We start from the raw sequence: 15,912 nt of genomic DNA on the forward strand, positions 1-15,912 counted from the left end.
ACAAAGCTTATCACCAGTCACAAGGTAAAACCTTAATTTCCTCATGTATGAGGCTTAGAACACTTCTTATTCCACCATAAACTGTAAGTGATAGGTGTTAAGCTGTCACATTTCCAGATTTGTGGATTAACTATGCCTAACCCTCTTAGTTATCATGCATGCTGCTATGTTGCCCCAACTGGTGTTCAATGGAATACTTTTCTCTAGGACATCACTGGGATGTTCTTGGAGTATGTGTACCATGCTCAAATAATTTGGGGGAAAGATGACTGGCAGTTAAACAGGTTTATTTACTTCGGAATTTGCTTACTATGCTGAAGTGCACTCTGGGTCTCCTAGAGAGGATGCAGGCCAGCATTTTCAAAATCATTTAAATACAAAACCCCTCTGGAGGAACATTGAAGAACATCTCCTCCATGGGATAGAGTTTGCAAAATTCTGGACTGGAGAAAATGCCAAAATTCTGTTTCTGAAATACGTTCTTTAAATAAATTCATGAAAGTCAAGTGAGATAAAGTGTCTTTCTCAAACAAATATCTTAGGTTTTTCATTTTAGCCTCTGTTTCCCCCCATTTTCATGTGGGTGAAATGGGCCTCAAAATCTCAGCAATGCAATTTTTATAAAAGAGTATGTATCCCTGAAGATATTGCAATGCCATGTCTCTTTACCTTTTAGAGGAAATTTGTATCCTTCTTTGTTGTCTCCTCCTGACATAGGGAGATGTGAGGTCTTTGATCAGTTCTTTCTTTGGAGAAAATAATAGCACTTCTCACTATTTGGGGAGTGTTTGACCTGAGCTGTGACGTAAACATTTTACAGTTGAAATTGACACAGGGATTATAGAAGACCCGGGAGATGGGCCCCTAGTCCTGTGATTGTGCCTCACTCTTATTTCCACCATCAACACCGTGCTAATAATGCACAGTAACTGTTCTCACTCAACACTTACCAGGACACTTCTGATTCAAAAAAACTGAGACGATCAAATGTAAAACAAGCAATAATAAATTAATTGGTTGTTCTAAAAACAGAAGGGAAAGTATGTCTCATTCAAAGTCCATAAAAAAGCTTCAAACTTTTAAAAAAAATATTTTATTTATTTATTTATTTGAGAGAGAGAGAGAAACAGCATGAGGGGGAGAGGGTCAGAGGGAGAAGCCGGCTCCCCACTGAGCCAGGAGCCCGATGTCAGACTCCATCCCAGGACTCCGGGATCATGATGTGAGCCAAAAGCAGTCGTTGAACCAGTTGAGCCACCCAGGTGCCCAAAAAAGCTTCAAACTTAAAGGGATGAGAATGAATTACTTCATTGCTCAATCTCCCCAAAGGCAAAAACAAACAAAAAACAAAACAATAAGAAAACACTCCCACTCCTCTAATACCACAAGATTGTGTTCTTTGAATTGACTCAACCAGTTAAAAAGATAGATTTTATCTTTGTCTAAGTATAACAATTCTGCTATAGGATGGATGTTAAGAAAATCATAAAAGTACAATTATGATTCAGTCATACCCTTGGGCTCACACACACAAAAAAAGATTTAGTTTCAACTAAAGCTGAATTTAGGGGGAAAATGTAATCAGAACGCTTCTGAAAATATTCAGAACCCAAGTTCCTCTTGGTCTTAAAAGAATATCACGATCTTCTGTGAAAAGTCCATCATGGTTTTTAAAGTAGGAGGATTGGTAGTCACTATCTTCCCTTTTCCGGTGATGGGAGCAGGTAGGTGCAGGGATATGCTCATGGGAAAGTCAGTAGCATTTCTGTGCTGGTGCAAATAACAGAACAGAGGACAGTGTCCTTACCCACCAACGTGGCCTTTGACCACTGCTGAGCTATGCAACCCAGCATGCTATCACCGGGGTTAAGAAAAGGCTATGTAATAAAAACAAAGTGTTCTGTTTCCATCATTTTGGTTTTATTATCTGGAGATACCAAAACAATTTTTCACCATTTTCTTTCAAAGTGGCAATGTGTCCCCAAATTGTCGTGGATGCACTAGGTCCCTTCCATATGTTAATGAAGTCAATACTTGTGAATTGCCTAAATGAACCATCCAGAAAGACTTACAAATTGAGGAGCTGGTTCATTTGAAAAGGCAAATGGATTTTCACATTAATGACTATCTTCTCTTGGATGATTGAGGACAATATATTTCTGTCCTGAGTCTTACACATTTATAACTCTAACTACTGATATTTGTACAGCATTGTGCTTTTCACAACAGGTGTGAGAGATACATAAGATGGGTATTATTACCCTCATTCTCCAGATAAGGAAACTGACCATTTCCTATGTGCTTGGCACAGGCCCTAGGCACCATATTTCTATTAATTCATTTACTATGACATCACCCTTCCAGGGATTGGTTGACCTGGGATTTGGATCTAGGCCTTCTAACTCTATATTCCATAATCTTCGCACACTATTAGGTGACAGTGTAGGTGGAGATGGTGGAGGTGACGATTAAGATATCTGCCACCTAAAGCCATGGAAGAATATGCAAGTTCATCTCATATGAAAGAGCTAGGTTCACTCTTTACCATTTAGTTTAATACACAAGATTAAGTTAAGATTCATGCTCACCTATAGTTTTTATGGATTCACACATAAACACTACAGGCATATACGAATGTATATAGTCATGCATATTTAACCAAGTATAAAAGGTGTTCGCTTTCCCCATGACACAATGGCATCTCCTTCTGTTGGGGAATCACCTTCATAATAACCAGTGGCATGTACTGAGAAAAACGAGTTTCAAAAGCCTGTAGTCTTTCCCATCTTGAAAATCACATGTGTCACCAACCTTTTCAATTTTGACCACATTCATGCAGTGTCATGGAAAAGACCCAGTCTAAAAATTCTGTGCTCCTTGAATTGTTCAGGTCGTTTCAGACAGCTGGAGATCCTGGACCACAAAGCCAATGCCTTCTCATCTTTGCTGAATAATGTTAACATCCTGCCGAACAAAGATGGAGGGGAAAATATGCAAAGAACCTCAGTGAATGAAGCCAAAGAACATCGAAGAAGAATGGGTGAACTTTTCAAGAGAGCTTCAAAGCAGAGCATTAGGAGAGACTGCAGCCCAGAAGCGTCAGAGTCATTGAAGATGAGGGGCAAGTTTTTCATCACCTCTGCAAAATCAGGAGAGTGTGGAGCAGAGTTACCAGTTGTGACAAACAACCATGACCAAAGTCATTTGTCTCCTTCAGCAGAGCACTCATCTCTCCAAGCCTGCGATGATTTGGTACCTTGTCATTCTCCCCGAGGTCTTCTGAGCAAGCAATGGTCTTGCTCATCCACACTGGCCAAGGGGGCTCCTCTTTCCTATATATCTGAGAGGTCAGTCAAGGATAGAACTCAAAAGGTGAACGCTACTCAAACTAACAAGCACAAAAGCTTGTCTTGTCTCTCAAGTGAAGCACCAGACTCCTTTGAAATGGAAGAGGTCAGTGACATACCCACACGCTCAACTTCCAAGGGAACAACCCTCCCCAAGGCATTTTCTGCCTCCTACATTCAGTTGACCCCTTAATCTTTCACCCCCTCAGCATTATATCTTACTGTTCCAAAATCCTGTTTTTAGTCTAGGACATTTAAGGCAATTCTAGCATGCTTCCATCCACTCTCTAACTTTCCTTGTTTCACCGCCTTGGAGGGTGAAACAAGTACTTGCCACTCAATGCAACTTGCCCATCACTTCCACTCTGGGTTTTCACAGCCTTGGTAGAGAGAGCTTATATGACAGAGACTGTACATGTGTGTTGATGGCATCTCCCCCGCTGGTCTGTCAGCTCCCCGATGACCAGGTTCTGTCCTCAAGGAGATGTGTCTTGGAAGTATTTCCCCCCATGATGCCTCATGCAGGGCCTTGGACAAAGAACTAGAGACTTGGGTTTGGTTTTGATTTTACAGGACTAGTATTTTATTTGTTTGCTTGCTTTAGAATTTATCGATACTCACATAACTTGACCTGCATTGCACACATATATATTCACCACTCTGTGCACCAAGAACTCTCTGTGTCAGCCTCACTCCCAGGCCAGTATACCTTTCTGGCTGGTCCCAACTTCTTCCGGTGCCTGTGCGGTTGGCATTGTCCGCCTCATTCTATGCCACCATGAGCCGACCCCAGGCAAGTATGAATGCCCTTGAGGCTGACGTGTTGGGGTAATTCTCCCACTTCTGGCTCTCCCTGGACTGCACTGCGGCACAGCACCCCTTGGCATGGGTCCTGTGGGCTGACTGAAGTTCACACGTCAGTGGCTGCTTGCCTCCATCCTTTTTACCACATGTTATGCAGCATGATCACCATACATTCTGTTCTTAAAACACAGGTGTGAAACATGGGATAGAGAAAAGATTATACTTTTACAGACCCTTTCCCCACTCGTGCCTCTTCACACTGCCTGTTTTCTCCTCTCCACACCATTCATTTCCCATCCACCCAGGGTCAGACCCTCATAACCCCACACACTTCTCTCTCCTGACTGGGAGAAAGACTAATGTCAGTCAGTCAGTTAAAGAGCTTCTGTTCAAACAAAACAACAAATATATATATATATATATACGTATATATATATGTATATATATATATATATTCACATATTTTTCGATGTGCTTCTTCATCTTTACCTTCCCTCACTCATGCTAATTTTCACCCTCATTTAGATGACAGCCCCCCATGCACTCCTCAGTCTTTAAAAAAAGAACATATACACATTTTCACACATTTCTCTTTTCTTTACTATAATGACAAGGAAGAACAAAAGAGCAAAATTTTCCCCTTTATCATGTAAATTTTCCAGAAGTAGGGCAGGCTATTTTTACGCAAATCCCAAGGTGGGCCCACCTTTCCTTTGAGCCCTGGACGTGCTAGGCACTCTGATGGGCTCTAGGGGGCAGACTCCACCCTCAAGGGAACCTCTGTGCCCTGGCAGAGATGGGTCCAGAAGCCAGTAACACGCAAGGAGAGTGCCAGCTCTACTGGTAGAGTTTTATATCACTCTAGACATGTTTGGGATCTCTGGGGCGCAGAGACCTTAACCCGCTGGGGGCTAGAGGCCCAAGGAACTTGAAGGAAGTAAGGCTTAGCCATCGCCCCAGAAGAAGAAGAGGAAGTGGGTGACTATGCCTATTTGTAGCCCTCCCCGTCCCACAAAGATACGGCAGTTGCCTCAAAATCTGTAGCTGTCAATACTCCTAATATCTACGTGTATATGCTTATATGTGTACATACCTTATGTCAAAATGATTTCAAGAACCTTAAAGTATTTTGAAAAAGAACCTTAAAATATTAATCTGAATGAAAAAAAAAATATTAATCTGAATGTAAACCAGCAGCCTGCAAATGAATAAAAATTACAAGTGGAGAAAAAAGCAGACCTTTGGTCTCGTGCCCTGATTTGAAGATAAACTGAGGTGGCACTAAGAAAAATTATTTTCTTTTAATTCGATCTTGCAAAGATTATTTAATTACCAAGCTACTACTCAAAGTTCTATAAAGAATATCAAGAAAATCTGCAAACCATTTGTCAGTCTGCTATATCACCTATGGTCCAAACAAGAAATGTCACCATCTCCGGCCTGTTGGCACGCCCCACAGAGGCTACTGTTCCCTTACGAAGTTTTTTGTGCTTCAGGCTAGACTGACTTAGAGGAAAATAATGTCCGTTGGATGCCATCTATATGTGAGAGTACAGAGAGAGATAAATATCATATTCAGCATAAAAAGGACTGAGAAAAGAATGTCAATTCTTGCATGGTACACTTTCAAAGATTCTTAAATGACAATTGTTCAAGGAAAAGCTATCCAGTAGTATATGTGGGGGTGGGAAGAAACTCGGACACCAAAATAAAAGAAAACAAACTCACCTGTTTTTAGGCACATAGTAGGTACTCAGTAAATATTTATGAATGAGTAAATCAACGAGAAAAATATTTGATAATATTAACTTAGTCTGTGGGTGGCATTCATAGAGAAACAGAATATTCTGTTGAACTACATAGCCCACTTTGTTTATGGTGTTTCTTTAATATTTACCCAGATTTGTGTGTGTGAGAGGCTGTCTGCATATCTAAGGCAGAGAGAGCCCCGAAAACAATATAAAAGAAACTCACTACTTGAATTTTGTTTTTCTAAAAAATATACTTAAAAAATATTACATCCTCATCACAGACTGGGAGAAAAATATTTGTTTCACTCGATACCAACGGATGAGTAAATGAAGCTTGGGTAGGTTGCATCTTAAACAGGAGCTAATGCCAGATTTAATAGTCATTTTTTTTAATGGCAAATTTAAAAATCCAATTATAAGAAATGAAAAATATGTGTGAAATTGGCAGATTTTCATGGCATTTAAAACATGAGCCAATGTCCTTAAATATCTAGCTATCAGAATTTCAACTGTGTTTGGCCAAAATTTGCCTCCAGATCAATCTATGATGCTTTCCCTAACATCCTATTAAAGGCTGAATTTGGCAATACTTGGCTCACTCTTCAAAACTATGATTGCAGGAAAATTGTGCATAGATTTTTTTAATGCACAAATCAACATATTTTTGTCTTTAATTTTACTTAGTAAAACTGAGTCTCTCCCTTTCTTTTTTAATTCCCAAACATATTGAGAATTTAATACTAATGAAGCATCTGCAATTATAAAGTCAAGGTAGGATGCTTCTTTATATCCACAATAAAGCATTTTAATCTTCTTCCCACTTCCATACAGGGATCCTGCTCTCTAGAACTCATGTGTGAGAATATTGCCCATATTATTAAACAATGCCAATCAGCATCCTGATTAGGTGGGAAATATTTCCAAAGTTAATAACTATTTCTTTATTTTTAATTTTTAAAAATTTATTAATAAATTTGGCTCCGGTGGAATAACCCAAGAATACACTTGGTTTTCATTTTAAATTGTTGGGATTTTGTTGCTTGAGGGTTATTTCTTGACAGATGAGTACATACTTTACATTGCACTAAATGGGCTTTTCTCTATGATAATAATCAGAGCAAAAGAATCTCCTTATTGTACTTAAAAACATATGCTGAACACTGGTTTGAGTTATAAAACCAATAAAAATAATGTTAAGAAGTATGTCTCATTAATTACAAGTATAAAATAACTTCTTTGAAGAAAAGAGATGAAGGATTAAAAAGAAGGAATAAATAGTTCTTCTTACATTGCTGAGCTAAACCCTTGAGGTCCTCTCTTCCTGAGTTAAAGGTCATCTTTGGCCACATGTACCACAATGTTTAAATGTCCTTTGATTCAGCTTTCACTATTCAGACACCAGTCCAAATAAATAATATGACATGTAGAAAAAGATTTCTGTACAAGGATACTCATCTCACCATTATTATTTTATTGGCAAAATGCAGAAAACATTCCACCATTAGAAGAACCATTAAGTAAATAATGTACCTTCTAAATACGGTCTATTGTAAAGTCATTAAAAATGGTGTTTTCAAAGAAATCTTACAAGTGGGAAAAAATTTCCCCTTCTAAGTTTTGAGTGAAAAATTTTGATTGGGTGAAAAATTTTGATTACATAACTATATTCAGAAAAAAACATATTAAAAAGGAAACCTGCAAAACACACTCCAAAATATTAACAGTCACTGTTTTCTTACCTTCTTTACTTTTTTATTTATCCAGCTTCTATAGTAATCTATATTATTACTTATAAAAAAATACTTACTATTTTGTTTTATGCATAATTTTATTCTCAATAGAGTAGTATTTATTAATTTCTGAAAAGAATTTTATTTTTTTTCTTTAAATTTTTATTGTTATGTTTATCACCATACATTACATCATTAGTTTGTGATGTAGTGTTCCATGATTCACTGTTTGCGTGTAACACCCAGTGCTCCATGCAGTACATGCCCTCCTTAATACCCATCACCGGGCTAACCCATCCCTGCACCCCCTCCCCTCTAGAACCCTCAGTTTGTTTTTCAGAGTCCGCCGTCTCTCATGGTTCATCTCCCCCTCCGATTTCCCCCCTTCATTCTTCCCCTCCTGCTATCTTCTTCTTCTTTTTTTTTCTTAACATATATTGCATTATTTGTTTCAGAGGTACAGATCTGTGATCCAACAGTCTTGCACAATTCACAGCGCTCACCATAGCACATACCCTGCCCAATGTCTATCACCCAGCCACCCCATCCCTCCCACCCCCCACCACTCCAGCAACCCTCAGTTTGTTTCCTGAGATTAAAGAATTCCTCATATCAGTGAGGTCATATGATACATGTCTTTCTCTGATTGACTTATTTCACTCAGCATAACACCCTCCAGTTCCATCCACGTCATTGCAAATGGCAAGATCTCATTCCTTTTGATGGCTGCATAATATTCCACTGTGTGTGTGTGTGTGTGTGTGTGTGTGTGTGTGTGTGTGTGTGTGTGTATACACCACATCTTCTTTATCATTCATCTGTCGATGGACATCTTGGCTAGGTTCCTCAAAAAGTTGAAAATAGAGCTAACCATATGATCCAGCAATTGCACTACTGGGTATTTACCCCAAAGATACAAATGCAGGGATCCAAAGGGGTATGTGCACCCCGATGTTTATAGCAGCAATGTCCACAATAGCCAAACTGTGGAAAGAGCCAAGATGTCCAACTGAAAAGAATTTTAAAAATAAATTCCGCTCTATCAATTTGGAAAACCAATTTTCTTTGAGCTATCTAAGCTCTGTATGGCAACTGAATTGTGAATTTTCTGAATTGCTCTCCATAAATTTACCAAGTCATAAATAAACCCCTTAGAGAGATAAAATTAAATGTGGAAAATAACTTCCTCTCTCCAAATAGATTTAAAACTCTTTAGGAGCAAAAAAAAAAAAAATCTAGAATAATAATAACATTATTTTTTTAAGATGTAAACACAAAGATTCTTCTTTTTTTTTAATTTTATTTATTTATTTGTCAGAGAGAGAGAGAGAGCGCACAAGCAGGGTGAGCGACAGGCAGAGGGAGAAGCAGACTCCCCCCTGAGCGAGGAGCCTGATGCAGGACTCGATCCCAGGACTCTGGGATTATGATCTGGGCTGAAGGCAGATGCTTAACCAACTGAGCCACCCAGGCATCCCAATAATAATAACATTATTATTTAAGTTTCACTCAAATGCTACATCTTCCAGACAGGGTCTCTGTTCCTCCCACCTGGAAGTGATTCCCTCATTTCTCTCTCCTGATCTCCTTTAGTTCTTTAATTTTTATCCTGAGTGCCGTGTACGTGCCACCAGCCTGCAGCTGACCATAAGCTATTTGAGTTCAGAAGTCATGGTTAATCCTCTTAGCAGTAGCCAGGAGGCACTCATTATATGTCGATTAAATAAATGAAGTGAATTTATTATGAAAACATTCCTAATGAGATTGATGTATTTTGGTGTCTCAGGTCCAGAGCTTTGAGGAAGAGACTGGTAATCCTCTTGACATGACATCGGGAATTACAGGTAAGATTTATCGCGGTGTGCAAAGTCATCCATGGCCTTTCAGAAAGATGAACTCGTGCTCAACTTTCTTAATATGTAGAGCTTAAGTTATCTTCAGAAGATGGCATAGCTACTCCCACTGCTATTTACTACCACTACTATTTCTACCTACTACGATTAAAAACCTACCAGCAATGCCAGTCTACATAGAAATTTCAAACAACTTACTACAGATATGTCCCACATCCCTGGGCTGATGCAGCATGCGGTTTGTCTCAGATTAACTCTGTGTGATTTGATCAGGAGCGTGGAAGGAATTCCACATAGAACTGGGACTAACTGAGGGAATACTTTCTAACTCTTACTGACAACTGTTCGATGTGACAAAAGTCATATCATTTTACTGGGCCTTAGGTAAGTGGAGGTAACTTTTTAAGTTCTCTGCTAGCCCTTACATTCTAAATTAAGTGATGGTAGGACCTTCATATTAACTATCCGTGGAAACAAGTTGCCTAGATGTCACTTTCCAAATAATCTCTCAGAATCCTGTTGTAGAATCCTAGACAGCAGAGAAGGAGGGCTTTCTCTACTCCTCATTCTTAAGCTCCCATTCAGCCATCATTTGATTCAGCATTTCCATGATCCTATAACAGAGCGAAAAGTAGATAGGGATTAGTGAAGCAAAATAAAGCAGATGAAGCTAGTGCATTTCCTGGAAGAAAATATGCAAATTTTTAATCTAATTTAGCGTGGTGTCAAACACATCTTTTTCATTACAAAGTGTATGTATGGGCCTCATTTTGCTAAATGCTGTTTAGAAATTATGCATTAGTAATTATAGGGTCCTGCTGATTACATAAATTGTTATCCCGCTCTTCGAAGTAATTACCACATAACCTGAATTGAGGTTTATAAGGCAAAAATAAGCATCTGTTTTCCATCTAATTGAATGCTTCTCAATGAAGCTGGAGGTCCCTGTGCCAATAGGAACTGCCTTCCTTGACATTCAATTAAAAGGTCTGCTGATATCATGTAAGTCACCTCAATTATTCCAAAAAATGATTTGGAAAGTTAGGCAACAACACTAACCTACATTTAGTTTCAAATTCAGAGAGCAAAGTAAGATGAGTGAAGGTTAACCTAATGGATAAAATCTGAACAAAAGTGAAGCAAATGTCATTTATTACTTTCAAAAACAGTGTCATTAACTGAAGAAAAAATAGGACTGAGGAAAAAAATAAGTAAAACTAGTTCTATTTCTATTAATGAGAAAAAGGGAAAAGGATTACTCTTATTTATATATGAATAAATGAATGAATGAATTCATTATCTATATGAACAAATTATATATATGAATGAATTTATATATGTATATGATATGAATATCCGTGAATGAATTTTGACTCAAAGTTACCAAGACTATAGTCACCAGGTACGTTAGATCTTTAGACTTATCTATCTTACCCAGTTATAACTTTATATCCTTTGACCAACATCTCTTCCAAAATTGGGAAATTTTAAAATTCCTCTCAGTTTTCTACAGACCAAACATAACATAGTAAAAGGTGATAAATAATATATTAATATTGTAATTGATAACATGAGCATGATAGAAAAATATTGAAATAAGTATTCTTTCTCAGTGTTCTTGGTATATTTTATTAAAAGAGCTAACAATTTGTAAATGCAAAGATTATTTCATTGATTTCTTACATATGCACACATTATGTATAGGCCACCTTATCATGGATAAATGCAGGAATATTCAAATTCAAAAATAAAAATATAAGTAACACTCCCTCCTCCCAACAAACAAAACAAAATACTAAATCCAGGACTTAGGGACTGAGTACTCCATCCCAAAAAATGTGCAGAAGTTGCTCCTTTAAAACTGTAAGTTCAGATCATTTCAATAACAATGATGAATATTTCATATAAAATTGAAGACCTGGAACAGACACAGTAATCTGAGGCAAATTCATAGCAATAATTGTTTTCATTATCGAACATGTAAGAACTAAAATAAATTATTTGCCTCAAGACATCATCATAAAAACAGTAAAATAAACATAATTAAAAGTTAGAGATTAATAAGCCAGAAATTAATCATGTAGAAAGGAGGAAAAAATAATTTGGTAAGTAAAATCAAAGCACTAGTTTTTTGTGTAGGGAATAAAAACAAAGTTGTCAAACAATAGAAGAGAGAAAGGCATACAAATAAAATTAATCAAAATAAAACTAGACAAAAGACAGAACCACTGATACAGAAAAGAAGTTATATCATTTGCAAAACCCATGTTTAAATTATAAAGGAATACCAATACCAATACAAGTGGTATAATTAAAACTAGGGATAATTAATATGGATGATATTTTAGAAAATGTGTTTCTATTACCAGATTTATATTGTTATTATGTTCTCAATGTTCATATATACATATCTATTTTAAACCAAAAAAAATTAAACCAAAAAATTAACAAAGTAACATAATAGAACTGTTAAGTAAACTAATACCATAGAGGGGAAAAATAAACAAAACTTGAGTTTACCAAAAACTATCTCTAAGAACAGCAAAGAACAATGACAAAATAAAACCAAAATTGTTACCTGAGTAGACTCTCAATTTTTCAAGAGATAATTGCTCTTCTGTATAAATCTTCCAGATAACGTAAGCATTTGTAAATCTTTCCTGTTCCTTTTAGATTAAAAGAAAAACAACACAAAACCTTGATTTCAAAATTGATTAAGATGGCTCACAAAATTGATAAATTTTCCTTATGAGTACAGATGTAAACATTTTTCAATAAAGTAATGAGGATTTAAATGCAGTAAAGCATTAAAAGTATACTAATCCTTGAAAACTAGCTTTCATTTGAATATTTCAGTTTTTTCACAATGGAAAAACTAATTTATCAACTACAATGATAAGTTATTAAAGGAAATAAATGATATGATCAACTTGTTAGCTTAGGAAAAGATGTGTATATTTAAAAAATATTTCACTGTTTGCCAATAGAACTTTAGATGAATGAAATTTCAGATAGACAATTAAATGCAAAAAACACACCCAAATTATCAAAGGGCTAAAAATATAAATGTAGATGAATTTTATATAATTTCGGAATAGAAAATTATTTTTAAAGTGTGGCTTAAAATGCAATAGCTAATTCAATTAATCAATTTTTCACTACCTAGCGTGGAACACCTATGTATGAAAAACAATCATAAAAAATTAAAAGGTAAATGACAAGCTGAGAGTGTATTTTCATCATAAACAATAAGGAATTAACAAAAGTTCTTTGCAAGGAGAAATAGAAGGAAATGTTCTTAGCCTAAGAGGCATCTATCAAATCTTGATAGCAACTATCAATCCTAACAACGAAACCTTCAAGGAAATCCTATTCAACCATGAACAAAACTTGCTGGCACTACTTTTATTCAGCATCAAACTAAAAGTCAAAGCAGAATGACAACACCATGAAGTAAGATGTATATAAACTTAAAAACTGTCCACCTTTGCAGACAAAATAGCTGTCTGCATAGAAATCCCAAGAGAATTAATAGGCATAGTAATAGAATAATAATGCTTAGCAAGTTTGTTGAATGCAAGAGCAAAATGCAAAAATCAGTATTATCTCCAAGCACCACCAGTAACAAATTAGGAAGACACTAAAGAAAAAAAAAAAGATTTCTTTCACAATTCCAACAACAATAAGCCTGTAAGAGGACCTTTGAACATATATAAAGAAGATTCAGGATATTTATTGGGAAAATTATAAAATATTACCATATCTCATAACAAAGACCTAAATAAAAGCAAAGCTATGTCATGTTCATGAACAGGAACACTCAATAATATAAAGAAGCCAAATCTTCACTAATAATAAAATTCACAATACAATTTCAATATAAATCCTGATAGGGTTGGTTTTTGTTTTGTTTTGTGTGTGTGTGTGTGTGTGTGTGTGTGTGTGTGTGTGTGTGTGTGTGTGGAACCTACAAGATTGTCCTGAAATTCCTATGTACTAGTAAAGGGCCAAGAAAAGCTAAGATAATAATGAAGATCATGGAGGAGGAATTGTGCTACTAGAAATGAACACTTATAATTGTAATGAAGGTGTTATGCCACTGTTGAAAATAAATTGGGGGGGCACCTGGGTGGCTTAGACAGTTAAGCATCTGCCTTCCACTCAGGTCATGATCTCAGGGTCCTGGGATTGAGCCCCACGTTGGGCTCCCTGCTCAACGGGGAGTCTGCTTCTCCCTCTCACTCTCCCTCTATGCGCGCTCTCTCTCTCTCAAATAAATAAATAAAATCTTTAAAAAAAATTTTTTTAAAGATGATGGACCAGTTAAATAGAGAGTAGAAACAGACCCCTACATGTATGGAAATGAAAAGTCAGAGCAAGCTTTTCAAAACCAATGGGGAAAGGATGAACATGATTGATACAAAAGATTGGTTATCCATATGAAAAAGATTGAAAATTAAACCCTTAGCTTGTCCCATTAACAAAGATAAATCCAAGTATAGCAAAGGTCTAAATGTGAAAAGCAAAGCATTGGTCCTTACAGAAGAAAATAAAGAAGGGTATATTTATGACCTGAGAGCAAGACACAATTTCTTGAATGGGACACCCAAAAAACACACACTATAAAGAGAAATTCTGATAATATGACTTCATTATAAATGTTAATATTGGTTCAAAAAAGACAGCATAAACAAAGTTCAAAGAGCAGTCACAGGTCAATTACACTTCAATTAAAAAACAAAGTCACGAACTGGAAGTTATCTACAGTTTATACACAGCAAGGTGTTTATTAAAAACTTAACCTATATAGAAGAAAACGTGCTCTACCCTATTATAATCAAGCACAGATCAATTTAAATGATTAGATACCATTTTAGACTGACAGAATTTTTTAAATTTGATTCTACCAAGTATTGGTGAGAGGGGAGAAATCTTACAGGGCTGGTGAGATTATAAATTGGTACAGCCATTTTGCAAAGCAGTTTGGCAAAATCAAGTAAAGTTAAAGATTCACAGACCATTTGACTTAGCCATTTCATGTGTAGCATATGCCCTAGAGAAATCCTCACATATATGCAGATGAATGAACATATAAAAAACATTTTTTTGCAACCCCGAAATAGTGAAAAATTTAAAACAACCTAAAGGCAATCAAATCAGTAAGAATAAGGTTAATGATATCGTAGCATAGTTGTAAGAGTAGAATATAATATACCGCAATGATAATAAGCAAACAGGTTAATTTGTCCACATGAAAAAATATCACGAATATAAGGTGGGGGTAAATAAATCACAGTTAGGCGCATACCATATATAAAATATATTTACCTTAGCAACGCCTGGTATGTATTACTAATGCACATACCAAATAAAAGCACAAAAATACACAATGGAAATATAAACACCAAATTCAGGATCCTGGTTAACTCTGGGGAGGAAGGTAAAGAGCAAGGCAATGGGATCAGGAAGGGATAAACCCAGGTAAATAATGTTTCTATAATGTTTCCTTTAAAAAAAAAATCTGAAGTATCTATGGAAAAATGTTAAATTTTAATAGAACTGGATAGAACTAGTAGGTGTTGATAAGGAATAGATACATGTTGTGTTATTTTCTACACTTTGTACATGTTTGAAATTTCCCAATGCAAGAGAATTGAACAAAAAATAAAGGTGTCAGTAGGAATTTTATTCAATAAGCTAATGCAAATGAAGCAGTTTTCAACCTCAGTAGTAATCTAAGAAATATACACTAAATATACACTAAAATAGGCAGATGAGTTATTAAATTGACAGAAGTTTAAGAAATCATATAATCTAATGTTGGCAAGAATACACATTGCTTTCTGGAAGGCAATATATAACATATGTATCAGAAACTTTGCAACTGTGTGTATCTTCCTACCCGGGTATGTCCTCTTTGAAGTTACCTGAAGTCAATTATAAAAGAGGTGTGAAAAATTAGAACTAGCTTAAGTGTCCAAAAGGGGCGCCTGGGTGGCTCAGTTGTTGGGCGTCTGCCTTCTGCTTGGGTAATGATCCCGGGGTCCTGGGATCGAACCCCGCGTCTCGTCGGGCTCCCTGCTCAGCGGGGAGTCTGCTTCTCCCTCTCCCTCTGCTACTCCCCCTGCTTGTGCTCTCTCTGTCTTTCAATCACTCTCTCTCTCAAATAAATAAAAAAAATAAATTTGCATATGAGTTAAACTAGAGTTAATAGTTTGGTGATCATCTCATAGTGATGGGGCTCAGGTAATATATTTTTTTCTTTTTTTATATTTTATATGGTACAAGTTAAAATTTTTAATACAAGTTTCTAACCCTCAACCCTCCCACAAAAAAAACAAAAATAGAGAAAACGCAAGTGTACATGGTAAAGACAACGGCAGTCTAGATGATAAGTGACATCTGGTTTTTCCTTCTTTTGCTTCTC

At 36.4% G+C, this 15,912-nt stretch overlaps 1 protein-coding gene across 1 annotated transcript in view; it reads left to right on the forward strand.

Annotated features, from left to right (window-relative positions):
• The window catches only part of ITPRID1 (ITPR interacting domain containing 1), a 71,003-nt gene that overhangs the window by 17,004 nt on the left and 38,087 nt on the right, over positions 1-15,912 (forward strand). Inside the window, 2 exon segments of the mRNA XM_028119318.2 lie at positions 2,891-3,453; positions 9,419-9,476. Of these exon segments, the coding sequence (XP_027975119.2) occupies positions 2,891-3,453; positions 9,419-9,476 (621 nt within the window).

Source organism: Eumetopias jubatus, unplaced genomic scaffold (assembly GCF_037043125.1).
Source record: "Eumetopias jubatus isolate StellerSeaLion01/CBP00866 unplaced genomic scaffold, mEumJub1_p1.0 scaffold_14, whole genome shotgun sequence".
In the NCBI taxonomy this organism is placed as follows: domain Eukaryota; kingdom Metazoa; phylum Chordata; class Mammalia; order Carnivora; family Otariidae; genus Eumetopias; species Eumetopias jubatus.